Source organism: Carcharodon carcharias, chromosome 15, assembly GCF_017639515.1.
Source record: "Carcharodon carcharias isolate sCarCar2 chromosome 15, sCarCar2.pri, whole genome shotgun sequence".
NCBI classification, from domain to species: domain Eukaryota; kingdom Metazoa; phylum Chordata; class Chondrichthyes; order Lamniformes; family Lamnidae; genus Carcharodon; species Carcharodon carcharias.
The window spans coordinates 106,517,476-106,544,515 of record NC_054481.1 but is presented as its reverse complement, the minus strand read 5'-3'; the positions used below and the strand labels follow the sequence as shown (position 1 = coordinate 106,544,515).

The 27,040-nt window shown below is 40.0% G+C and overlaps 1 protein-coding gene across 2 annotated transcripts; it reads right to left on the bottom strand.

Annotated features, from left to right (window-relative positions):
* Window positions 1-343: 343 nt before the first annotated feature.
* On the bottom strand, window positions 344-26,669 carry micos10 (mitochondrial contact site and cristae organizing system subunit 10). 2 transcript variants are annotated; one of them, XM_041205826.1, is made up of 5 exons: window positions 26,550-26,669; window positions 3,601-3,648; window positions 2,559-2,668; window positions 818-870; window positions 344-491 (listed from the first exon to the last, which is right to left on the bottom strand). In XM_041205826.1, exons 1-4 carry the CDS (start codon window positions 26,611-26,613, stop codon window positions 856-858), a joined length of 237 nt encoding a protein of 78 aa, XP_041061760.1. In that variant the 5' UTR covers window positions 26,614-26,669; the 3' UTR covers window positions 344-491; window positions 818-855. The 2 variants fall into 2 exon arrangements, with proteins under 2 accessions (XP_041061760.1, XP_041061761.1); XM_041205827.1 differs by lacking the exon at window positions 818-870.
* Between the last annotated feature and the right edge of the window lie 371 nt (window positions 26,670-27,040).

Sequence of the window (27,040 nt, the reverse complement as noted above, 5' to 3'; positions counted from 1 at the left end):
AGCTAGCCTTTCTTTTAATGACTCCAGCTGTGGGTGTGTGCTCCTTCCCTCAGCTCCTGTGTAACAAATAAAAGGGAAGCCTTCCTTAGAAAAAGATTCCTATAACCCAAACAATGCCACAAGACAAACATAAATCTGTCAATAAATGTCCATCAGGTTTAATTGGATGCTTGATAACTCAATAACTTATTTTCAGATCTCCACCTCACTTGGTCATGCCACCAGTGGCTGTATTTTACATGCCTTCCCAGATGAGCCCATCTGGTAGTCTTTAGACCCATACCTTTCTCTTGCCATGCACAAATGGATCAAGCTGCGCTCAATAAATAAGAGTCGTTAGCTCTTTTTATTAATGACGATTTTAATATAGAAGCTTGAGAAGTGAAATTAAATACAGCACAGCAATCAGAATCGCTGTTACATGCACACAGGCAGAATTGATCCACGGGAAACTGGTACTGTATAGTAAGCAAATCCTAAGGCGACTGGTCCTGTGAAAAAAATAATAATTCACAAAATTAGTATAGAATTTAATTTGGCAGAATTAAGAAACAGCAATAATATTTTACCACAAATAAAGAGGCACAGAAAATTACATTATCTGCGTTCCTCACAAAGAAAAAACGGGCATGTTTAACTAGTAACAGAAAAAGGTGGACATAAACACAGAGATGAGGGCACAAAAGAAGGTACGGAGAAGGACCTTCAGAGGCACAGTCAAAGAGCTTTGGAAGGAAGTGGCAAGGAAAAAGGATTTGGGGAGAGAATTCCATATGCAATTGATCTACAGCTTTAAGACAATTAATTTTGTTCTCACCTCTGGCAGAGGCTGAAGAACAAATCAGCTTCATTTCCTCAGTTGGAGAAATTCTGTATGTGTAAAGCAGAGATAAAAAGAGCTGAGAGGAGGCACAAGGGTGGGGATTGCAGGGGGAAAGTTTTCACAAAAGCAGCTGAATGTGAGAGGAGAAGACAGACACTCTTCTCCTGGCTGTGTAAATCATTCCCAGTTTGATTTTGACCATACAAGCCTAATTTCATTTAAAATGCAATCATGTCATATATATGAAAGAAACTCAAATTTAGCTGAAACGTAATACACGCACAGCACAACTTACAGTGCCATTTCTATGCATGAATTACAATTTCAATGATATTTCTGTTCTAGTGGGATGAACCTATAGCAGGTGAATTTCAGTATTTCTGGTTCATTCCAAGTTCAGTGATTTACAACCAAGCTAAACAAAGGGGTATACTGCATTTACAGCTAATCTTGAGTTTTATTACCTTGCCCTGTCCAGAAAGCTCCTCACTGGAGTCAGTTTCATGGGCCCTGACTACCCTTTTGAATCTCATAAGGGGTCATTCTTCATAGTGTTGACAGAATACTTATCTACAGAAGACATCACATTGAGACCAACCTCATCCTCACCTGATATTGTAATTTGTAGCAGGAGGATCATAATTGACAACCAACATGAACATCTATCCCTCTACCCCAACCCCCTTTATTTTGGATAAAAACACATGTGATCCAAATAACTGATTTGAGAATAAAACAATTCAACTATTTAATTTTTTAAAAATTGTAAACACAGACATTGTAACAGAGCTCACCATTTTAAAAATGAATCAATTTCATATAACCATTTAGTGAAAGGTTTAACTAGCCTCCATTAGAAAACTTGTAAAATGACTATCACTTGACATTTGCTGAAGCTTTCTCAGGGAAACCCTGGTATTTTGCTAAACTAAGTATTTTATTAAGATTCAACTACACAAGCAATGTTTTACATGAATGTGACCTCACTGCCCTTTGGTCTAGGTTGGGCAAAGAGAATTTTGGATCACTATTCAGCAACCCTTGCTGCACAAATATCAGGCAAGGGTGAGTAGATTCGCTTCTACCTTCCTGATAGTTAAATACATCTTTCCTGTCGGACAGTGAGGTCTAGAAAGCCTGGTTCTGTGTTTAGATGTTCTACAGCTACAATTTGCAAGGCCAGTAAAGGTCATAAATATTTTGCAAACCTGAAATTCAAGGGAAATGGAGGAAACATGTGTTCAAGAAAAGGAGAATCCACATATACTTCGAGTTAACTTGGCAAGCATCCTTGTGCCAAAACAGAGGAACGGGTCAATGACAGAAACAGGAACTGCAATAACAGTCACTGAAAAGTTGTAGGCAAGTCACAGCCAATGGAGCAAGAATGCCCATCCACTGACCTCACTTGTGTCTACAGCATCCAGTACAGAATAGACTTGCACACAGTTGGGATTGTGAACTGTCTTCCTTACAATCTGAAGCTGTGGCCCTCCATGCTGATCAAACCATACCCAATAGATTTGATGACAAGAGTTTGGCAGAGATGCAATGGACTAGTAGGTCAAGTCTCCTTTGACCATAATTCTAGTTTGCTTACATATGACAGCACAAACTCTCCTTGCAAGGGTTCAACAAATGCTGAAGGACAACTCAGAGGTTGTTTGATTCTCCCATATCATCTGTCCTGTAATACCGATCAAAATCTCAGTTAAAATACAGTATCTGTACTCACTTTGACGAATTTTCCATACATAAGATACGGGGACTGGAAATCATTCTGGCAGTTAGCATAGGCCATTCCTATACCCATTCCTGCACCAAATGTAATAGGCCAAACACGCCCTACACACAGAAAAAACATAACATTAGGCTCAATGTAAATACCTGAAGCCAGGAAATCATTAAATACATTTTTCAATTTATTTAATAAAGCTCTAAAATAGACTCATTTGCTTTTCTGTTTAATAGAATGACAGAATAGTACAGCCCGTCAAGTCGGTGCTGCCTCTTTCAAAGAGCAATACAGTTAGTCCCACACCCCCTGACACTTTCCCCATATCCCTGCAAGCTTTTCTCCTTTGAGTATTTATCAAATTCCTCTTTGAAGGCAACTACTGAATTTGTATCCAGTATCCTATCAGGCAGTGCATTCCAAATCTACTCTTTTCCCCTCTCTTCTGTAGCCACATAACCGTGCTAGGTTACAATTCCACAGCCACAGTCTGACAATGAGCACCATGACTATTCTTCTCAGGTGCATTTGGGCAATGAGTGTCAGTACACTATTCAATCATGGCAGGAAGGAGGTGGAAGGGGCAATGCAGCCCAGCCTGGTCCTTATATCACCCAGTATTAGCTTGCCAGAAATGTTCAGGAGGTACAACTCTGGGGGAGTTTTGCCCTCTAGTGTGCTGACACACCTACCACTACCCTGGAGAGTCACTAACTCAGTATAGACCAAAGATTGCACCTGGGCTGCAGCTCTGTATGGCTCAATTACTTAAATGGTGGATATATTTAACAGAGTTATCAGAGGAGCAAGGGTGTTAATTTTCCTGAATATGTCAAATCATAGCTTTGATTTTTCTGGGCTATAACGGCAGCACCTCCCACAATGTTGCTATGACTCACCTATTGGGAAGCACTCTACATCAGCCTGGGGAATGACCCCCATCCTCCCGCTTACCTCCTCCCAGATTTTGCTTCCTGCAGTTATGACACTCACTTATTTACTGTGCCATACACACTCAACAATAGTGAACTGCAATACTTACGCTTAAAAACGACGACAGAGAATACAATGCCTAAGCCAAAGCCAACACCTGAAAAGTAAATAAATTTTCTTTTAAAAAAAGCTTGAAATTTAACCATCAAAAGCCACAAGCTAAAGTGTACCAGTCTTATAAACTGTTTGGATCAGTGGCTTTGCAGCATTTAACATTTCTGTACACCCGCGGATCAAAGAATTATTTTTGTCCATTTTGTAGCTTTTTGTAAATAACCTAGCAAAGACCCAGTCAATACTGGGCTGGTCTATAGGCCTCTCCTCTCACTGGCCTCAAAAATCATCAGGGTGGGGGAGGAGGAGGTGTTAAGTAAGTTTTGGCTTTTCATCTTGAAAGAGAATCTTCCTTAGGGGCAACTAACACAATTATAACTTGGAGTCAAGTCATGGTGTTCAACAAATTGCAGGAACTACTGCAGGGGAAAAAACATCCGCCTGCACAACTGTGAATTTCAGCTTGTCTGGCATTATTAGTCTTAACAGATTGATTGTATAAAGAAAGACAGGTACCTCCTAACTCAAACTAATAAATGAACACACTTCAACTCAGTGCTAATTAGCTCCATGTCAAAGGCTTTAAGAGCAGACCTACCCGCTCCAAAAAAAGTTTACAGTTTTTGTATTTTTATATCGAGTGCTCCCTGATGGCTTGATGAGCTTATCAGGGATGTAGCTGAGACTTACAAACTAGGAGGTCTCAGATTCAATCCTTTGTTGATCCAGGGCAATACCACTGAGAAAGGGAGTGGAGCTTTCCACTCCCGATAGAGTGATACCTGCAGGAATTGCACGTGGACACTGATGGACAACCGAGAACTAGCTGTGATGTCACACATGAGTATTGTGCGCTTTGGTGAGATACTGTAACCCACCAGGGAGTTGGTGCCTTTTTTTTGGGGGGGGGGGGCAATTTTGGAGAAAAAAATGTGGTACATCATGTTGGAGGATGGGACAAAAAGCATAGAAATTAGTTTTCTAAACAAGTCAGTTACTACCTAAAAGGAATTGGAAAATGAAATGTTCATGCAACAATCTAACATCAGGCTGTCAACTTACACTATCATGAGCAGACTTTTTTAACCACAATTTGGGCATTAAATTAGCAATAGAATTTCATATCTTAAAATCAGCATTTATTTTATGAAACATATCAGGAATTATCAAACCAGAATAACTCAATATTTATGGACTCAGCACTAAATAGCAGAAGTGTTGGTCACAATCTTTCAATCTTCACTGGATATAGGAGTGCTGTGGCAAAACTGCAAAGCTGTTAATGTTATACCATTATCCAAGAATGGGGAGAAGGATAACAGGAAACTACAGCCTAACATCAGTGGTGGGGAAGTTACTGGCAACCATTGCCAAGGACAAAACAAACCTATATTTGGAAAGGCTTGAGTCAATCAAGAGGAACCAGCATAGATTTGTTAAAGGCAACACATGTCTAATTTTGTTGAATTCTTTAATCAATCTAGTTCAGTAGATGTTATATATTTGGACTTTCAGTTGGTATTGGACAAAGTGCCACATAAGAAGATGGAATCCTGTGGAATTAAAGAGAAAGTGGGGGTATGGATACAAAATTGAATCAGCAAAGGGTAGTGGTGGATGAATGTTTTTCAGACTAGAAGGTGGTGGTGTTCCCCAGGGGTCAGTTTTGGATCCCTTGCTTTTTGCACTTTTATATAAACGATTCAGACTTGGGTGCAGCATTGTAAAATTTGCAGATGATACAAAACTTGGCAAAGTAGTAGATAGTGATAAGGACAGCTTATAGGTTTCAGGATGATACAGAGAGGATGGTGAAATGTGTATAAGCTTGAGCTCAATGCAGAGACGGGTGAGGTGTTGCATTTTGGGTAGACTAATATGAAAATACTATAACTATAAATGGCATTATTTTGAAAAATGTAGATGAGCAGAGTGTCCTTAAAGTCAATACATACAAATACTTAAAAGGTGGCAGAGCCAATTAATAATGTGATTCAAAAAGCATATGGCTTTATTGGGTTTATAAATAGAGGAATGGAATTTAAAAACAAAGAGATTACACTGGAACTTTAGAAATCACTGGTTAGGTTGCAGCTATTGTGGACAATTCTGTGCACAACACTTCAGGAAAAGATGTAAAGCACTTAGAAAGGATGCAGAGGTGTTTTATTACCAGGGATGAGGGACTTCAGTTGAGCAGCAGTTAGAGAAGTTGGGACAGCTCTCATTGGAACAGAGAAGGTTAAGAGGTGATGCAAGAGATTTTCAAGATGAGAGATTTTGATAGTGTAGACAGAGAAAATTATTCTCCCTGGTGACTGGGTCAATAACGAGAGGTCACAGATTCAAATTCATCGATAACAGATCTAGGGGGGAGACCAGGAGAATTGTTCCTCATTCAGCTGTGGGGATCTGAAATGCTTTACCTGAAATGGTGGTGGAACCGGATTCCATAAATAATTTTAAAAGTGGGAGTTACTTGAGGATGAGGAACTTATAGGGTTACAAACAAAAAGGGTATGTGGGACTAAGCATGCCTGATCTTTCAAAGAGCCAGCAAGAGCACAAAGGGCTGAATGGTCTCCTGTGCTGTAATTGTCTGTGACTCTATGAATTTTCAACTTGCTAATAAATTTAATTAATAGCTTTAAAGTTAATCTTCAGTAAGGTTGCAGTTACAAACAAGCCAATTTAATCTTGCACTGAAGATTTTGGCCATTAGATCAGCAAGAATTTGAGAACTTGTTTTGTTCCAAGCATTTTTGAACCTCAAAGCCCACTACAATTAACAATTTCCTAAAATACCGCGCACAGAAATTATACCTAACTAGTACACGTTAACCATCAACAAGAATGTACAAAATAGGGAACCATTTCGACCTTTAACCTTCATCTCTGCTGCACACCACCTGTCTCCCAGACAGAGATGCATTAAGGTCTTTTTTTTGTTGCCCTTAACCCTAGGGCTGGGGCCCACAAGAAGGGACTTTATAAAGAGGTCAAGTCTGCATTTTGCAACACATTTTTGTCTTTTTAAAAGAAAAAAATCTCTTCTCTGTTGGAAACTGACTTTCACTCTAAGTATTTAAACTGTGACAGAAAGTTTGTGAACTTAACAAATATAAGCTTTGTACAAGGAATTATTTAATCAGGAGAAAAGCAACCCAGGCATGCAGTCAGTAAATGCTGCAGTCGGCTAATTTATGTATTGTTCACGTTTGGATTGCAAAGCCATTTACGTGTTGGAGTGTTAATCATATAGAACTGCACCTCAAATGTTCTAAAAGAAAAGGCAATGTACATCTATACTAGATTCAAGGATGTGGCTTTGTTTAATCTTTAACACAGAAAAACACATTAAAACATATATGCAAGCCCAGGATAAATGGAACATGGTAGACTGAAAGGTTCCAGGATATCACAAAACTCTGCCACAGAAGGGCCTTAGAACAGAAACTTTATAATCAGTATTCAAATCAACTTACACTATCATGAGCAGACTTTTTTAACCACAATTTGGGCATTAAATTAGCAATAGAATTTAATATCTTAAAATCAGCATTTATTTTGTGAAACATATCAGGAATTATCAAACCAGAATAATTCAATATTTATGGACTCAGCACTAAATAGCAGAAGTTTTGGTCACAATCTTTCAGTCTTCATTGGATATAGGAGTGCTGTGGCAAGACTGCAAAGCTGTTAATGTTATACCATTATCCAAGAATGGGGAGAAGGATAACAGGAAACTACAGCCTAACATCAGTGGTGGGGAAGTTACTGGCAACCATTGCCAAGGACAAAACAAACTTATATGTTGCATTACCGCTCCAATGACCAATAATCAAATTAATAAGTTCTAAACTTATTAATTAGTTCTGAACAGAGTTTGAGACTGATTAGATGAGAGGTAGTGGGCTTCACACGACGATAGTGGATCCTAACATACAACTCTACAAAATATACAGCACAGATAAAAGGCTAGTAGGCAAGAAAGATAGAACTCAAAGATAATCAGAAAGGACCAAAATGAGACATTTCAGAGGCTTCAGTGTTTAGGAAGAAAATCTTGTTAAATATATAGGACTGTGTTTTTGTGGGGTGCTTGGAATCTTAAACTTTGTCTCAGATGTGACCACGGAGCCAAACTCTAGCCTTAGCCACAAAATTATACTTCTTCAGTGCTTTTAGTAGCAGGAATACCTGCATGCAATCGGCTGAAGGCCACTATTAACAAGTACAGTGAGTGAGGAATGGCCCATTTGATTTCTAAGGTGGAACTAAAGAGTACATTTACAACAGGGTTGAAAATATTGTATAAAATAGTGCAGAGAAACTACCCAATTAAAATAGACTTGCATTTTTTATATCGGGGCTTTCATGACCAGAGGACGTCCCAAAGCATTTTGCAGCCAATGAAGTACTTTTCAAGTGCAATCACTGCTGTGAGAAACATGGTAGCCAACTGGTGCACAGCAAGCTTCCATAAACAGCAATGGAATAATGACCAATTCATCTGTTTTTAGTTATGTTGGATGAGGGATAAATACTGGCTAGGAAACCGGGGAGGACTCCCCTTCTCTTTATTGAAAAATGCATTCAATTTCATCCACCCATTTCACCAGTCTGACTCGGTCCTCCTGCAGTTTTCTACTATCCTCACTGCTCACTAAATTTCCGAATTTTGCACCGTTTGCAAACATTGAAATTCTGCCCTGTATACCCAAGTCCAGTCATTAATACACATCAAAAAGAGCAGTGATCCCCACATCAACCTCAGCAGAAACCAGTGCACACTTCGCTCTCGTCTGAAAAAAATTCTCTGCTTTCTGTCGCTCAGCTCATTTCTTATGCACGCTACCACTGCCCTTGTAATCTCACTGGCATCTATTGTTAGTTATATTTATCAAACACCTTTGGAAAGTCCATATACACAACATCAACTGCACTACCACTTGTTAATCCTTTCCACAACTTCATCAGGATCTGCAGCAGCCCCCTGCCACACTAAATGCTACAGGATAAGCACAACATTATGACCAGCAGCCCATCAATAAGTATACCCTACCCCAAACATCAGTAACATCCCATGCATGGCGGCATACTGGTATTCAGTCAAACTGGACAGTCTATCACAAGTCGCAAACAACAGGCACTTGAAAAAGTAAAATCAGGACTTGTGCAACAAAGAATGTTTCAAGTAAACAAGATCAATGAATCAAAAGGAAGCTTTCCATGAATTGAGGAAATCGCATAAGACTATTGATCAAGTGGGAAATATCAGCAATTCCTCCTTAATCATAACAGTCTTTGCAACCCACAAGTGGCTACCCTGTACTCCATAGATAATTCAAGCATGTCCATGATTGCTGTTTGATCAAACAGCAGTCTAACAAATAAGCTTATATTTCTGGGAAACTGAGATTTGACACGGCTTGCTGTCTCCACTGAGAGAAAGTATGAAACAAAAACTAAGATGGTCATGTAAATGTCCTAGAAGGTACCTGAATAACACTGAAAAAAAGGGGAAATATATGTCACTTTATTTATGTCTTCTGAAGCAGTCTTAGAGAGATCAATATTAGGTCAACTGAAGCACTTGGAGAGTAAAATTATAATTAATCATTACAAAACTACTTTCTGAGCCAGTACTGAAGTAATCAGTACCAAACTCTACCTGGAAAAGGGAAAATCAACTGTAGGGCATGACTGATTGTAAGTTCCTGTGCAAGTCTCCAATTCAGACTACTCACTGACAAACTAACCTCAATGGTGGTTAATTAAATAGGTTACATTCTAAAATGGTTCTCCTCATGATAATAAATGGCAGCTCAGGCTTGCAAGTGGTGAAAGAGGAATGAGCAATCAGGGCTACAAAAATAAATAAATAAAATTAGGCTGAAGATTCACCCATTTTTGGACGTAGGACATTTTATCATCTGTAACATTTAGCATTAATGCTGTCAGACACTGATAATGTGGAAAAAAAATAAAACTCCCTCTCCCCCAACATCCAAAACACCTATGCTTTTATTTCTAGGTAACCCCACATAAGGAGAATTATTTTAGACACCAGAATGCTTCAGACGATTGATCGCAGAATTATCCTTCAGGAACTGTGGAAATGCAGTAGCAAAGCCTGTTTCTATTTTCACCATTAATATTAAAAACCTAACATACAGGGTCACACAGACTAATCTCAGTAACAGCTCTAATATTTATATGTCAGCCAGGTTCCAACTCTTACATGCTCAATTTCCATTACACAGCAACATATTCCCTTAAACACTGCCCACATGAGTAAAATATAATTATAAAATATAACTGCCCTACAGTTGACTTTACTGTGATCTTGTTCCCAAGTCAAACTCCCTCACAGTTACACAATAAGGCTAATTTGGCAAAAAAAATACCAAGAATTGTGTTTTGTTTAGAATGCCAACAGTATTTTGTGTCATGAAAGAAATACATACATGAGAAGCAATACAAATAATTTAACTACTGAACACTTTGATCACTTAAACAATTTCCCTAAATATGTAGCCACATGTTGTTTGGAAATAAGATCTAAATTTTCAAGTATCCCACTTGATGCTTTTCAGTATGGTGCAGATGCTGGAATGGTTTGAAATAATTTGAGAACATGAAAAGATTCAAAAGCAAAAGTATAAAGCAAGCTTCAAAGACCAGCAGCAATGAGTAACTGAAGAGTAGACTCCAATCATCATTTTATGGTCATGTATCTAGCTAAACAAGGGTTTCTCTAGCAATCCCAGGGAAGGTGGCTGCTCGGCATACCGAGATACAAATGGGGTATGAAAATTGGTCAGAATTTCAGTACAAATAAAACGTTAAGAAACCAGTAGTCCCAACTTAGCACTTCCCCACAGAACATCTGACATGGAGGAAGGTTAAGCAAGGTTTAAGAATAGTTCACCAAAGCGCTTCCCTTAAAAATTAGGGGAAAAGCCTAGACTATTTTAAATAATGACTAAACTGAAGGGGCACTTTAAGACATTACTTTACCTGAAACTAACAAACTCCCTTAATAGTTCACATTCTATACTTCAATTCGAGATTTATAGATCAAAAGCACATATCTCAAATGACTGAACAATGCTATGTTAAGTTCAATTTTTTTGTCTAGTTAAATTGCATTTCTGTGGAATTTTATAACCAAGTAGAACATAAAACATTCACCCATTTTAGGATGTAGGACATTTTACCATCTGTAACACTGCGAATCCTGGAAACTTGAAATTTTAAAAATCAGCTCTAAAGACTCATATGGGCTAGAAACGTTAACTCTGTTTATCTCTCCACAGATGCTGCCAGATCTGCTGAGTATTTTTCCAGCATTTTCTGTTTTTATTATAATATGAAACATATGTACATCAACAGACTTAGCAAGCATTGTCTATTTTGTTCTGTGGGTCCCAGACCCAGTAGAAATTGGATATATACTACCAAAGTTAATCCCCCATCAGCTCCCACCCATTTTCCTAAATAAATCCTAGTTGTTTGTGGTGGGGGGGATGGGGAAGAGAGAAGTGTAAATGGAAACAGGCACACACACACACAGAACAAGAGCAAAAATAAAAATAAAAATACCTGGAAAAACTCAGCAGGTCTGGCAGCATCTGCAGAGAGGAACACAGTTAACGTTTCAAGTCCGTATGACTCTTCAACAAAACAAGAGCAATTGTGTGCGAGAGTTATTGGGAGAGATCTAATGGCCAGCACGAACATACTGCTAAACATCAACTTGGATTTATATAGCACCTTTAGTATAATAAAACATCATATGGGTCTCTATTGGAGCAATATCAAACAAAAATTGACAGCTTAGGACAGACTGAGATAGAACAAGCTAATGTAAGAAGGGGTAATGAAGAGCCTCCATGAATAAAAGTGAGAACTGAAAGCAACTGACAGCTTGCCGGGTGTGTGTGTGGGTGGGTGTGTGTTTTTTTTTTGGGGGGGGGGGGGGGGGGGGGGGGGGGGGGAGCACGCAAAGTGCAGGATGCAGGGTTGAGGGGGGCTTGGGGTAATGAGAAAGAGATCACCTAAAGTAAGGGGCAACAGCTAGAGCAGGGCAAGGAAGAGGACCAGCACAGAGCAAGGCAGAAAGGAACAGACCAGAACAAGAGCAAATTGAGTGTGTGTGTGTGTGTGTGTGTGTGTGTGTGTGTGTGTGTGTGTTGGGGGGTGGGGGGGCGGCGGCAAGAGGAGACGGCAATGATCCAGTGAAGGCAGATGGGAGAAAGAATGATTGACAGCAAGCTTGGAAGGAGCAGCAGAGAAGTAATTGTGCAGTAAGGTTAGAGATAAAGAAACAACCTAGTACAGGAGAGAAAGGGGAGCAAAAAAGGAGAGGCTGGTGACCAAAAGTGGGGTGGGGAACAACGGAGGATGGAAGAGACAAAGACAGAAGATGGCAATAGGAATAAGGGACAGGAACAGTGAGAGAGTTAGGAAGAGAGAGAGAGAGACAAAGAGAGAGAGTGAGGGAGGGCATGAACAAGCGAAAGAATTAGGATTTCTACAATAGATTCTTTTGTTCACTTGTTTAACAGTCATTAACCCCAGAGTTTGCTGTAAGCACATTAACTAGCATGTTAAATAGAGCATGAAGAATTTTCAACCACTAAGTCAAAGGGTTTATGAAAGTGTTAACTCCAATAAATCTCCATTCCTTTACGATATGATTTTAAACTAAGCATATAGTATGGATGGATTTGGACCTCAATTTTATTGGTCTTGGTAAGTTAACTTTTCAAAGTAAACTCTTGTCAAGTATAGTAAAAATTTCAGCTTCAGAAAAATGTACCAGATACTACCACAGCTACCAAGTCAACAAGGAAACTGGGTCAGTAATAAAGTGATCAGCAACATGTTTGAGATAAGCACTCTCTTACTCTCCTTTCACTCCATTTTTGCTAACATTGGTGAGTTTTATTTACATAATTAATCCTATTTCTTTCTTTCTGAAGATTGGCCTTCCTGCAGGCTATGGCACGCTCAAAATTACCTACAATATCCGATCTAGCTGTTTCCTTCTAAATTTTGAGATTTTGACATACATTTCCCTGAAAACAATGCCAAATTAATTAATATTGACTAACATCACAGCTGGTATACTTAAATTATCAGTCTGCCTCTGTACTCACATCTTCAGGCACGGGGTATAAAATGAACATGCTGACCATTATGCTACCTCAGTACCACGAGCAGTGTGCAGCCCAAATAATTCAGCCCCGCTTGTAGAATACCGCTGAAGCCCAAATCTAATGACCTGGCAGTCACGGAAACTTTTGACCCATTTCACTGCACAAAGTTGCCAGATGGCTCTTGGGATTTAAATTGTTTTTATAATTTGATACTGATTGATGGAAACAAGTATCACATTAAATTAAATAGTACACGAGCAATTAGCTTGGCCAATAGACTTAAATGTAAAAGTGGTTTCAGAATGGAACAGAAGTCTTATTGTGCTCCAAAACATTAATATGCCGTTAAGCGCTCCCACAATATCTGTATTATTTATGAAGTGCACTAATGGTAGTTGATGCAGTGGATCAGATTCTATTGGGACTAGATGGAGGATGCCAAAACTCATTTAAAGTGTGACCTTTATAACCCTTCAGTAAGAGGTGGCCTTCATTATCCATCCCCAGACTGAATTTGAGCTTGCAGCTTCAAACCAACAGTGTGCTTAATTAAGGTATTTTAATATCAATTTGAGTGCTCCAATTTAGGATCTTAACAGTAAAGAATACAACCTTAAAAGCAAATTTGTTTTCTACATGGAGCTTCAAATGTTGTAAAGTAGACAAGATTTTACTGATCTCTTCAAAAATGAAAAAATGATTTCTCTGAATAGAAAGGTTAATGGTTTAATAAAGGTAATCATGCTAAAATTAATTCAGAAGTCCTTTTATATTCAGCCATACAGATATAGAGTACATTGTCATGCTGCATCTGCCTTTGTTGTAGCAATTTGAAATGGTAATTTAGCTAATAGAGTTTTAGCAACTGCAAACAGACAGCCTTGTTATCACTCCACCAGCCTTGCATTCAAAGGATCATCCTCCGCCATTTCCGCCAACTCCAGCACGATGCCACCACCAAACACATCTTCCCTTCACCACCCCGGCGGCATTCCATAGGGATTGTTCCCTCCGGGACACCCTGGTCCACTCCTCCATCACCCCCTACTCCTCAGCCCCCACCTATGGCACCTCCCCATGCCCACGCAAAAGATGCAACACCTGCCTCTTCACTTCCTCTCTCCTCACCGTCCAAGGGCCCAAACACTTCTTTCAAGTGAAGCAGCATTTCACTTGCATTTCTCCTAACGCAGTCTACTGCATTCGTTGCTCCCAATGCAGTCTCCTCTACATTGGAGAGACCAAATGTAAACTGGGCGACCGCTTTGCAAAACACCTGTGGTCTGTCCGCAAGAATGACCCAAACCTCCCTGTCGCTTGCCATTTTAACACTCCACCCTGCTCTCTTGCCCACATGTCTGTCCTTGGCTTGCTGCATTGTTCCAGTGAAGCCCAATGCAAACTGGAGGAACAGCACCTCATCTTCCGACTAGGCACTTTACAGCCTTCCGGACTGAATACTGAATCAACAACTTTAGATCTTGAACTCCCTCCTCCATCCCCACCCCCTTTCCGTTTCTTCCCCCTTCCTTTTGTTTTTTCCAATAATTTATATAGATTTTTCTTTTCCCACCTATTTCCATTATTTTTAAATCTATATCTTTTATGCCCTGTCAGTCTTTCCACCCCACCCCCACTAGAGCTGTACCTTGAGTGCCCTACCATCCATTCTTAATTAGCACATTCGTTTAGATATCACCACCTTCAACACCTCTTTGTTCTTCTGTCTGTGACATCTTTTGATTATCTGCTCCTATCACTGCTTGCTTGTCCCTACAACCACACCCCCACCCCCCACACCTTAAACCAGCTTATATTTCACCCCTCTCCTAATATTCACTCAGTTCTGTTGAAGGGTCATGAGGACTCGAAACGTCAACTCTTTTCTTCTCCACCGATGCTACCAGACCTGCTGAGTTTTTCCAGGTAATTCTGTTTTTGTTTTGGATTTCCAGCATCCGCAGTTTTTTGTTTTTATTGGCCTTGTTTTCATATTTATTTCTTGATTTGTAAATGCCATCTGCATAAAATTATGAGAAGTGCAATGACCTATCCAGGCTATGAGATCACACAAACATTACTGACTAGTTTCAGACAAAATGTATTTTCTTCCCTTTCTCTCCCTAGTCCCCACAAAATTTCCTCTGCCTGATGTGTCTTTCTTCATGCCCAGGCTGGCAGTGCCATCTGTAATTAGCCTGAGACCAGGAACTACCCTGGCATGGCTGCCTTCTGATCTTCCGCCTCACTTCCAGGGAGATGCCACAGACCACGCCCTCAACATTACTCAGATTAGAGTGTCAAAATTACATCCATTCTCACTTCATGACATGCACAGAGTGACAGCATCAATTCTAAGACTTCTTTTTCTACTGCCTCCACAGCAGAGCCAAATTGCCAACAGGTAACAGTTAACTACTATTAAATAGTAAAAAAAAATTATTTTACTTAGCTAGAATTCACAAGTAGTTTATTAGAAGTTACTTTTTTAAGAAAGACAATGGGCTGAATTAAAAATGTCATGCAGAACATGTGGCCAAATGATTTTCCAGGAAATCACCTGGTTACATTGATGAATAGATTTAAACAACAAATGGGATTAAGTAAAATGAGTTTGGTATTCAGTCCCACTTGGCACCAAAGTAGTACACATAACTCAGGACGACAGTTCCAACAACAAAACATTCTCTCAGCACAACACAAGGGTGGCAATTTTGATTGCCAGAGACAAAATCCAATTTATGGTGTGCAAACCCACATTCTTTTGATGCCAAGGCGACAATTCTTAACTTAGCACATCGCAGACTCGATATATAATTCCAGCCATCTTAGAGCATTATCAACAATTGTGGCAAGCCAACATATAGAGCAGCTTTGGTGGGAGCTGAAAGTAGGGCATGTGATCTTACGCAAGAAAAAGAGCAAAATATATTTAACAATGTGGAGCTACAAAATACTCCCCTCTGAGGGAGTGGGGTGGAAGAGAGATAAATGCTGAATGGAATTATGCACTAGTGCTTGAATAATGGAGTACAATATTAACAGTGAAGAACTTTCTCATTATCATATATACACGTGCCTCCCAATGATCTATATAAATGACTTGGATGAAAGGACCGAACATATGGTTGCTAAATTTGCTGATGATATAAAGATAGATAGGAGATTAAGTTGTGATGAGTACATTAGGACTCTGCAAAGGGATATAGACAGGTTAAGTGAGTGGGCAAAAAATTGGCAGATGAAATATAATGTTGGAAATTGTGAACTTGTCCACCATGGCAGGAAAAATAGAAAACATTATTTAAATAGAGAGAGATTGCAGATCTCTGCAGTACAGAGGGATCTGGGTGTCCTGGTACATGATTCACAAAAAGTTATTATGCACGTACAGCAAGTGACTAGGAAGGCAAATGGGATTTTGTTGTTTATTACAAGGGGAATAAAATATAAAAGTAGTGAAGTTTTGCTACAGTTGTACAAGGCATTGGTGACCACATCTGGAGTAATGTGTACAGTTTTGGTTTCCTTATTTAAGAAAGGATATAATTGCATTAAAAGTGCAGAGAAGATTTACTCAGCTGATTCCTGGGATGAAGGGATTGTCTTGTGAGGAAAGGGTGGGACTGTATCCATTGGAGTTTAGAAGAATGAGAGGTGATCTTATTGAAACATACAAAATACTGACGGAACTCGACAGGGTGAATGCTGAAAGGATGTTTCTCCTTACGGGAGAGGAAAGAATCGGGGGTACAATTTAAAAATAAGGGGTCTCCCATCTAAGATGAAGAGGAGGAGAATTTTTTTTCTCTGAGGGTTGTTAGTCTGTGGAATTCTATTTCCCAGCAAGCAGTGCGAGGTCATTGAATGTGTTTAAGGTCTCACTCCAGGAGGAGCAAATTTGTTTTTTACCTTTACATTGCAGGTAAGTGATACATAGGGCTTGAAGAAACACAAGTCACTTCACTTACTGTAACAAGAAGAGCTATATTTTGAATCCAGACAATAGACACTATCAAAATATTTGGTTTCAAGGATTTAAGGAAAATAAAGTTAGGACATTTTCCTACACATGGTTCCAAAACATAAAGCACAGTAAACTGGTGTAGTGAAGTGTTATACCAAGCTGTGAAAGACTAAGGAATTTCATTGCAACAATTTTGCAACAATGAAATCTGTTGAGAGAATCCTCACCAACCACAGCTTCACAACTGTCTTTCTGCTGCTTTTTCACTCTTTCTTCCCTAAGAGTATTAACTGTTGGGCACAGTGCCACAGGCACCAAATGCCCTCTATTGCTTCATCCACGTGGCGTTATTGTTGCATGTTAATAAACAACAGGCTACTCAGCAACAAAGGTCATAATTTTGAACCCAATCGTTTCATCTACACAAGCGCACCATCTACCAGGGTCACTGTTAAGCCATCAGAAATAAAGATTACTGTGTCTATGTGAACTAAAAAGTACTACCTAGCAGTAAACTGTAATTATATATTTCATTCTTCCAGAATTAGCTGTGTAAGGAGACAGTACTTCTGAGTTAGGGCAAAGTACACGTGCGAGCAATTTGAGATGATAAATTATCACACACAAAAGTGCAGAACCACATTAAAAAAAATGTATAGTTTTATCTGAAGTTTATTATTACTGATAGACTAAATAAGCCTGGTGAAAACTAGGTCATTGTACTCAACCATACAAACCAGAAGATCCCAAGCTTGGCTTCCAGTTGGTGCAGTTAACTGATTTCAGCAAAGACACCAAGAGAGGCCCAGAGCAGGCTATAATTATCCTTGAGGGAAAGGAGAATCACTTAAAACTCTTGCTTCCAATTACTTATCAATGACCCATACTGGGTGTTGGGCGAGGGTAGGATCAAGTTCAATCATGGACTGTTCATACTTGGCTCACACATGAACAATCCTGTGGATGGCACCGGAAGACTGCTAGCACCTTGTGAATTGCATCCCAGCATGAGTCAATACCCTCAGGTGAGGGGAAGTGGGGGAAGTTAATTTAAAACATTTTTAACACTACATGCTGCAACATCACCTCCCAATAACCGCATGACCAAGAAATCTGTTTCCAAGTCTCTGATTATTTTTGTACCAGCTGCAAACCACTTTGACAAACATAATTAACTAAATATAAGTTGCATTTCTAAATGTCATCCAATAAAGTTTGAAACTAAAACAACAAGCTGACACAGCATTAATGCCAGCATAATAGCTCCCTTTAAAATTAGCAGGAGCTGTTACTGGTGTACTGTATAATATTTTGGTTTAGCTTCACTCTGATAAACACGCACCCTATTATTTGGCTCATGTGATTTTAGAACAAGAAAGGTGTTTTTACCTCCCTTCATGGTTTAAAACAACTATTTTCTACAAATATTTAATAATTTTTGTTTGCAAGTCAAAGCATTGCATCACAGCAGATTCATACAGCTGAACTCAAGCAAGAAAATCTAAGTACAGTACATTTATCAGCTGCCACCGATTGTCTCACAGTCTTGGTGCCAATTTCTCTCCTCCATTCCTGAAAGCGGTTTCCTGCCGGGGTTATTCCACATGTACCTTCCATAGTTTAACCAAGGTGGTCATTATCCACATTTGAATCAAACTAAGTACCGATAGGCTATCCAACACTGGAGGTATTATACTGAACCAAATCTAGTCCCTGCCTGATGTCCACACTAACAAACACACAAAGGTAGATATTAGGAAGCTTTAACTGATACCGCTGTAGCTTAGGGACACCGAAAGCAAGAGTAGTCCCTGACTGAGATCAGCCAAGTAGCTCAAAGGCCTGTGAACCTGCTACATAGAAATTACAACATGGAAGCAGCTCGTTCAGCTAAACAAGTTCATATTCCCATTTATCCTCCACATATGAAGCAGTCTCAATCCCTTGAGCCAGCACTGCTCCTATACCCCTTTAACCCCTTTCCTTCAACTAACTATCTAGCCTACCCTCAACAGTTGGTCTTGCTTCAATCACTCGAAGTACATTGCACAGCCTCACAAGCCGGTGTTAGGTAAAAGTTTTTCCTGCTTTCTATCCTAAAGCTCTTACATTCAATTTTAAATCTATGTCATTTCATTCCGGACCCTTCAATCACCAGAAATACATACTTTTCTATCTGCTCTGCCCCATCATTTCATGATTTTAAACACCGCTATCAAATTACCCCTTAATCTCCTCTGCTCTAAAGAAAACAGCCACCATTTTTCAAGTCTTCCTTCATTCCTCATTAATCTGCAATGTAATATCTCATTTGCCCCTACATCCTTAGTGTAAAACTGAGAACTGTACACAGTAACTATATAGTTACTAAGGCTTTATATAGATTCACCATTACACATTGACATGTTCTAGACCAATTATCAAAAGCCCACTATTCTAACTTTTCTAATGGCCTTAAACCACTTGAGTGCTGTTTAATGCCTTATGCACTTGAATCCCCTTTTCCACATTGCCTAGCTTTTCCCCCTCCAAAGTATATTCATTTTTTTTTAACCAAATCAGATTACTGACATTGAATTACATATGAACTAAAAGCCGGATTAGGCCACAGCCCTTCAAGCCTTCTCTGCCATTCAATAAGATCATGGCTGATCTGATTGTAACCTCCCGCCTACCCACGATAACCTTTCAACCCTTGCTTATCAAGAATCTATCTACCTCTGCCTTATAAACGTTCAGACACTTCTTCCAGTGCCTTTTGGAAGAAGAGTTCCAAAGGCTCACGATCTTCAGAGAAAAAAATTCTCATCTGTCTTATATGAGCAACCCCTTATTTTTAAACTGTGACCCCTAGTCCTATAGTCTCCCACAAGAGGAAACATCTTCTCCACATCCACTCTGTCAAGACCCCTCAGGATCTTAAAGGTTTTGACCAAATCACCTCTTACTCTTCTAAGTTGCAGTGGATACAAGCCTAACCTGTCCAACCATTCCTCATAAGACAACCTGCCCATTCCACGTTACTAGTCTAGTAAACCTTCTCTGTACTGCTTCTAATGCAATTACATCTTTCCTTAAATAAGGAGACCAGTATTGTACACAATACTTTGTGTGGACTCACCAGTGCCCTGTACAACTGAAGCATAACCTCCCTAATTTTGTATTCAATTACCCTCTCAATAAATGATAACATTCTATTAACTTTCCTAATTACTTGCTGTACCTGCATATTAGCCTCTTGTGATTCATGCACTAGGGCATCCAGTTCTCTCTGAATCTCAGAGCTCTGCAATCTCTCATCATTTAGATAATATGCTTTATTATTCTTCCTGCCAAAATGGACAATTCCACATTTGCCCACATTATACTCCATTTGCCAGGTCTTTGCCCATTCACTTAACATACGTCATTTTGTAGCCTCATGTCCTCCTCACCAATTTTTTTCTCCATTCTTCTCAGCATCCACTTTCAGCTTCCTGCAATTCTCAAAATGATTTGCTATAGTTCTTATACCAGTATTATCTGAAACTTTGGACAACATATTCTCCAGCCCAGGGCTCCCCAAACTGTGGCAAGAGGAGATTTGGGGGTCACGAGCTCTGAGGCAGCAATGGCTGCCACGGAGCTTGAATTGAATGCCAAAAGCTGTGAGGCCCCTTTAAATCCACGCTTTTATTTTGATGGTGGGCATGGCTTAATGTAGGCTCTCTGGAGCCCGACTGCTGTTGCAAAACAAGCCTGTGAAAGGAAGGTATTTGTTTCTTTTAAAATAAACAAACCTGTCTTTTCATCAATTCCCACAACGCTCAACTCCCCTTATATAATATGAAGGCAAAATGCTGCGGATGTTGGAAATCTGAAACAAAAGCAAAAAATGCTGGAAAAACTCAGGTCTGACAGCATCTGTGGAGAGAAAGACAGAGTTAACATTTTGAGTCCATATGACTCTTCTTCAAGCTCAACTCCTCTTCCCCATCCTGCTCAACAACTCAAGCTTCCCCTCTTCAGTAACTGAAGTTCCCCCACCCTCACAACCTCCCTGGCATCATACAAAATCTGAGGCATTAAAATGGGGGTTACTCCAGAAAAAGCACTAAATCCACCCTAAATCCAAATCACTGATGAACAGTAAACTCTACTGACCAGAATCCTGTGTGACACCGCTATCCATTTCCAATCATTGAGAAAGTGACTTTAATTATAGTTTTGTTTTCTACCTTCTAATTACTTCAATCCAATTTACAGCCTTCCCATTAATTCCGTAGCCACTAATCTTCTCCAGTATCAAGTCTGGTACCTTTCTGAAAGTCTATGTATACCACATCTACTGTATTTCCCTCATCCACTATATCCTTTGCTTTCTTAAAAGAATTCCATCAGATCCATCACACAATCCTTCCCTTCTGAATGCCATATTGGAGATTCTAATTATTTTCTCTTCATCTATATATGGTTTAGTAATACACAGGGTACAATGTCCACTCATTGGGTCACCAGTGTAGCTTCACAATCTTTCAATGTCAATCCAATGTCAGATTGCCTCTGTTGGTAGCACCTCTCATCTGTAAGTCAGAGGTGCTGGGTTCAAGCCCCGCTTCAGAATCTCAGCATGTAATCTATAGTCCTAGCTCAGTACAGTGCTGAAATAATGCTTCATTGTTGGAAATGTCACCTTTCACAACAGGCATTAAAATCAGGGCCTGTGCACCTGCTGAGATGAAAAAAGGACATGTACTTATGCAGTGCCTTTCCCAATTTTTGAATGTCCCACAGCGCTTTACAGCCAATGAAGTACTTTTTGAAATGTAGTCACTCTCGTAATGTCAGAAACACAACTGCCAATTTGCACACAGAAAGCACTTACAAACAGCTATGTGGTAATGACACTGATTGAGGCTTAAATACTTGTCATGACATCAGGGATAACTCCACTGAGATGGTGCCATGGGATCTTTTACATCTGCCTGAAAGCAGACGAGGCATAATTTTAACCTCTCATTCAAAGACAGCACTTTCAACAGTGCAGCACTCGCTCAGTACTGCACTGGAGAGTTTGCCTGGATTTAGATTTTTAGGGCTTGAAGCAACAACTTTCTGAATCAGGTGAGCGCGCTACCAACTGAGCCACAAAAACGTAAAAAGATCCAATGGCAACTTTTTTGAAGAATGGCAGTGAGATTGCTTGGTTGGGCCTAGGACACTACCCTGAAGAAATACTGCAAGATGAAAAAGCTTTGACAAAAAAATCTCTTTTTTCAGCAATATCCCCACATCCCTTGTCATTGGTATCCAGAAATCTATCGATTTTGGTCATGAACGTGTTCAATCATTGAGCTTCAACAGCTCTCTAGGATAGAGAAGTCCAAAGATTCAGTGAAGAAATTCCTCCTCATCTCAAGTCTTAAATGGCTTACTCCTTATTTCGAGACTGCCTCTTCTGGCTCTAGACAACAGCCAGAGAAAACATCCTATCTACGTCTAACCTGAATTTTGTAAGTTTCAATGAGGTCACTTCTCATTCTCCTAGCTGTTTTCTACTCTCCATGGAGCAGCATCTAAGCAAAGATAGGTGGAAGTAGGTGGGATAGATGGTTAGATGGAGTAATATTTTCTATTTCCAATACTGTTTCAGTCAGTTTTCACTCCTTTAAGAGTCTTGTCTAAAAGATTTGGCAGAAAGTGAAACTTGTTACATTTACAACCTGGGTTTTACATTTGTCAAACAATCTAAATTCTGAGATTCATGGATAACAAGCTGATCTAATATGTCCTTATTCCATGACAAATACTTGTCCAACACACCCCCAGTGGTTAGTTTTACTTCACGTGCAATGCCAGAGATCAACATGTTTTCTCAATAGATTTATTATTATAGCAAGTCAAGTACAAAGTTCACTCAACACACAATCATTCAGCAGTTTGCATGATGCAACTGGTGTATTTCCCCAACATCCTAGCATGATTTATGAACTTCGAGAAATAGAAATATATCAACAACCTGCATTTATATAATTCCCACAACGTCAGAAAAAGACTTCATAAATAAACAAGCCGAAGAGGTTAGAGAGGTGACCAGAAGTTTGCTTGAAGAGTTGTGTTTTAAGGAGGGTCATAAAACAAGAAAGAGGAGAGGCAGTAGGTTTACAGAAGTAACATCACGAAGCAGGGGCTAGGCAGCTAAAGGTAAGGCCACCAACAGTGGAATCAAGAGAGTGGGGAACGTACAAGAGACCAGAGTCATTGGAGTAGAGCGTTTGGCTGGAGAGGCTATACAGATAGCGATAGGTACAATCTTAAAGGGGTTTAAACACAAGAATGAATTTTCTATTTGAAGCCTTGGAACACTGGGAACCAAAGCCAGTCAGCAAGGACAGGGTTAATGCATAATCATGATTTGGTGCAGGATAGGATACAGAGGGAAGAGAGTTTTGGATGAGCTAAAGTTTGCACAGGATGGGAGATAGGCCAACCAGGAGACTGTTCAAAGTTCAGTATGGAGGTAGCTAAGGCATGAACGAGGGTTTCAGCAACAGAAATCATGAGGCTGGGCAGAGGTGAATGATGTTACAGAGGTAACAAGAGACCCCTTTTGTGATGCAGTAAAAAATGGGTGCAGAAATACAGTTGAATCAACTAGGATACCTAGGTTGTGAACAGTCTGGCTCGTTAAACTTCTTACAGCCAGTTGGTGAAGGAGATGCCAGAAGTCAACCTTTACTCTGTTTTAGATTTATTCACAAAGTGAGACATTACAAATGTATAGCTCCTAACTCTACCACAAATATCAAAAAATGTTTTTTTATACTCTTTGAACAAACAATAATCAAATAAATAAATTAACAAATTAACTAATTAACAACCCCCAAAGGGGGTACTGAACTAAAACAAAAATTTCAACGGAAATTTAGCAAATTAACATCTTTACCAGGGCTGATGAAAGGACTAAGCTCCTTTGAGCCGGAATTGAACCAGCTGTGCACATGTAATTATATCCAATGAGTGCCCATCTGTATACACTTAACCTTCATTTATACAATTAAAATTATTCAACCAGAGACATGGCCAAGGAGGGGCATGGGATCCTCGGCAAGCACACAATTTGTGATGAAGTGCTTAAGATGATGGTTTTGGTCTTCCCAATGTTCAAATGGAAGTAATAGTGGCTCATCTAAGACAAGCAGTCTGACAACATGGTTATCAAGAGGGAAGAAAATGTAGACATGATTGGGTGACAGGAAGGGGAGGAAACAGAAAAGATGACCCCAAGAAAGGAAATTAAATGCAGACAGAAGTAATGAGAGCTTGGATCTGGGGCAGCAGCAAAAATGCATTTGCAAACAAAGAAGGAATCCAAGAGGCACAAGCACTGGATAAGAGGCATATTCCTGGACTTAAGAATTTTTCTAGTTTACTCCAAATGCCTTTTCATAGTAAAATCAGGTATAACAACAGGAACAATTGGTACCTTACTGTTACATAGCAAGACTCAAATTCAACAGAAATTGATTTCTTTTTTAACTCTTCCCCTGTGGGTTTGGTGGGTAAAGGTGCAAATCCTTGGTCTCTCCCAATTCTGATGGTTTACTAGGTAAAGGCAATGATGTTTAGTCTTTGCTAAGTCTCCAGTGCTTTGGAGATGCACAATATCTAGTCACTAATCATTCCTGTCACAGATTCAATGTGCTTCAATTCATGCACATCAACAGACTACACCAGTTCCATTCACATGGTATTTCAACATGGACAAGCCCAAACTACTTCAGTGAAGTACAGAAGGAGCATTGACAGAGATTGTCTTCCAGATAAGACAATAAAGCGAGATCCCATCCATCTCCCCTCAAGTGGACATAAGAGAACCCCATGGCACAATGAGAAGTGTCCTAACCAGCATTAATCCAACTACGAAGAAAATAAATAGATCATGCGGAGTACAAATTAACAGATGTGTTTGCAAATGTACTCACACCAATTACGCTGCAAAAGTAATTACATAGCAATAAAGTACTTTGGGGCATCTTGAACGCATAAAAGACATTATATAATTGCAATAGCTTGCATTTATATGGCACCTGAATAAAACATTTCAAGGCATTTCAGAGTGCAATCAGACAAAAGCTGACTGAGCTAAAAACAGGGATATTGGGGCAGGTCAAGAAAAAAAAAACTTGCATTTATAATCTTTTAAATGAAAACCAAATCAACAAAATTGGGATAAATCAGGCACATCCCCTAATTCATGCATTTATATTGCATCTTTCACAGCAAGTCCCAAAGTGCTCTACAGCCAATGAAGTACTTTTGAAGTGTAGTCATTAGTAATGTAGGAAACATAACAGCCAATTTCCACAAACGTCCACAATTTCCAATAGTGTGGTAATGATCAGGTAATTGTTTTTGAGATGTGGTTAAGGAATAAAGGTTGACCATGAGAATAAGGATGACTCTCCTGCTCTTCAAAATGGGGATATTTTAAGTCCACCTAAGAGAGCAGATGGGGTCTCAGTTTTTACGTTTCATCAAAAAGACTGCACCTCCAACAGTTCAGCACTCCACTACTGTCAGCCTTGATTTTTGTGCTCAAGTCCTGGTGAACCAAACACTTGGTAAAAAAGTAGGTTTTAAGCAATGTCTTAAAGGAGTGAGAAGTGGAGGGGAAAAGATCACTGGAGGGAATTCCAGGGCTTAAGGCCCAAAATGCTGAAGGCACAGCCATCAAGAGTGGGCAAAACCAATGGTGATGACAAAAGGTCAGGTCAAAGGAACACGATTCTCAGGAGGCTGTGAGGCTGGAGGAGGTTGTAGAAATAGGAAGGATGAGGCTGTGAAGAAATTTGAACAAAAGGTATACAAACCAAATTTTCTTTACTTAAAAGCAAAATACTGCAGATGCTGGAAATCTGAAACAAAAAAAGAAATTGCTGGAAATCCTCAGGTCTAACAGCATCTGTGGAGAGAAAGACAGAGTTAATGTAGAGTCTGCATGATTCTACTTCAGAGCACCTGAAGAGTCATACGGACTCGAAACGTTAACTCTGTCTTTCTCGCCACAGATGCTGTTAGACCTGTTGAGTTTTTCCAGCATTTTCTATTTTTGTTTCTTTCTTTACTTAACTGTCAAGGCATCAGAGTCAGGTCTGATATCTTTATAAAAAAAGGGTAAAATATTGCAGATGTTAGGAATCAGGAAGTAGAAAATGCCAGAGCAACACAGCACGTTACTGTTTCAGGTACTGATCTGAAACGTTAACGTATCTGTTTTCTCCACAGTTACTGGCTTATTCCATAATATCTTCTGATCCTATTCTCACCTTACATTCACACACAAGCACACCTAACAGAAGCCATCAGATAGTAATCAGGAACACAAGCTGTGCTGACTTTCAAGGTCAACGGGCCAACCAGCACCTGATGTCTGGACCAAGCATGAAGAATGGCAGATGGGGTGGGGTACCGAAAGCAGCCGATTACGGTGGGGTCGCAGCCAAGCCAGAGCCCAAAGCTACTGGGGAGGACAGACACGGGGGTCGCCAGCAAGGGCATTTAATCCCTTATGCTCGATCTGATTGTACTGGGGATTGAGCAAGGCAGCTGCTAGTTTGCTCCGTGTTACCGTTAGTCATAGCGGGTTGTTGAACTGCTGCTGCCGGTGCCAGTGTTATCAGTGACCGGGCATCTTGCCCAAGACCTGCCGGCTAGGCCCTGAGGCACAACCGTTGCCCACTCCGCCACATCCAGGTCAACCAATACCCGCCGCCAGCTCAGATAGGGACGATCCCGAGCCATCGGCTACACTCTGAGCAACTTTACCTAATTTCACCAACGCGTCCGCCATGCACCGCTCCGCTTTCCTAGCGATTTCGGTCTCCGCCATCTTACACTGCCCAGTAACTGCCTCTCGCGAGAATTGGCCGCGATCTGACAGCAAGGGGCGGGGCCACGGTGCTTGCCACGTGACCGGGAGGGGCCCAGAGGCGGAGCAGCAAGAAGAGATCAGAGAAGTCAGCAATGCACTTACAAACTTCATCCATTAAAAACCCACACAAACCATCAACAATCCTATAAATGCATCAGTGAGCTTCCAAATTTCATCAATAGCCCTGCCAAATAATCCACAACACCACAAACTCCCACACCAGCTTCCAAAATATCCATCAGTGCCTCAATAATAGAAGGCTAGCGGCACAGAAGGAGGCCTTCAGACCATTGAGCCTGTGCAGGCTCTCTTGCAAGAGTAATTGTAATTGCAAAAATCCCAATCCCCTGCCCTTTCCCCATGGCTCTGCAAATTTCTTCTGTTC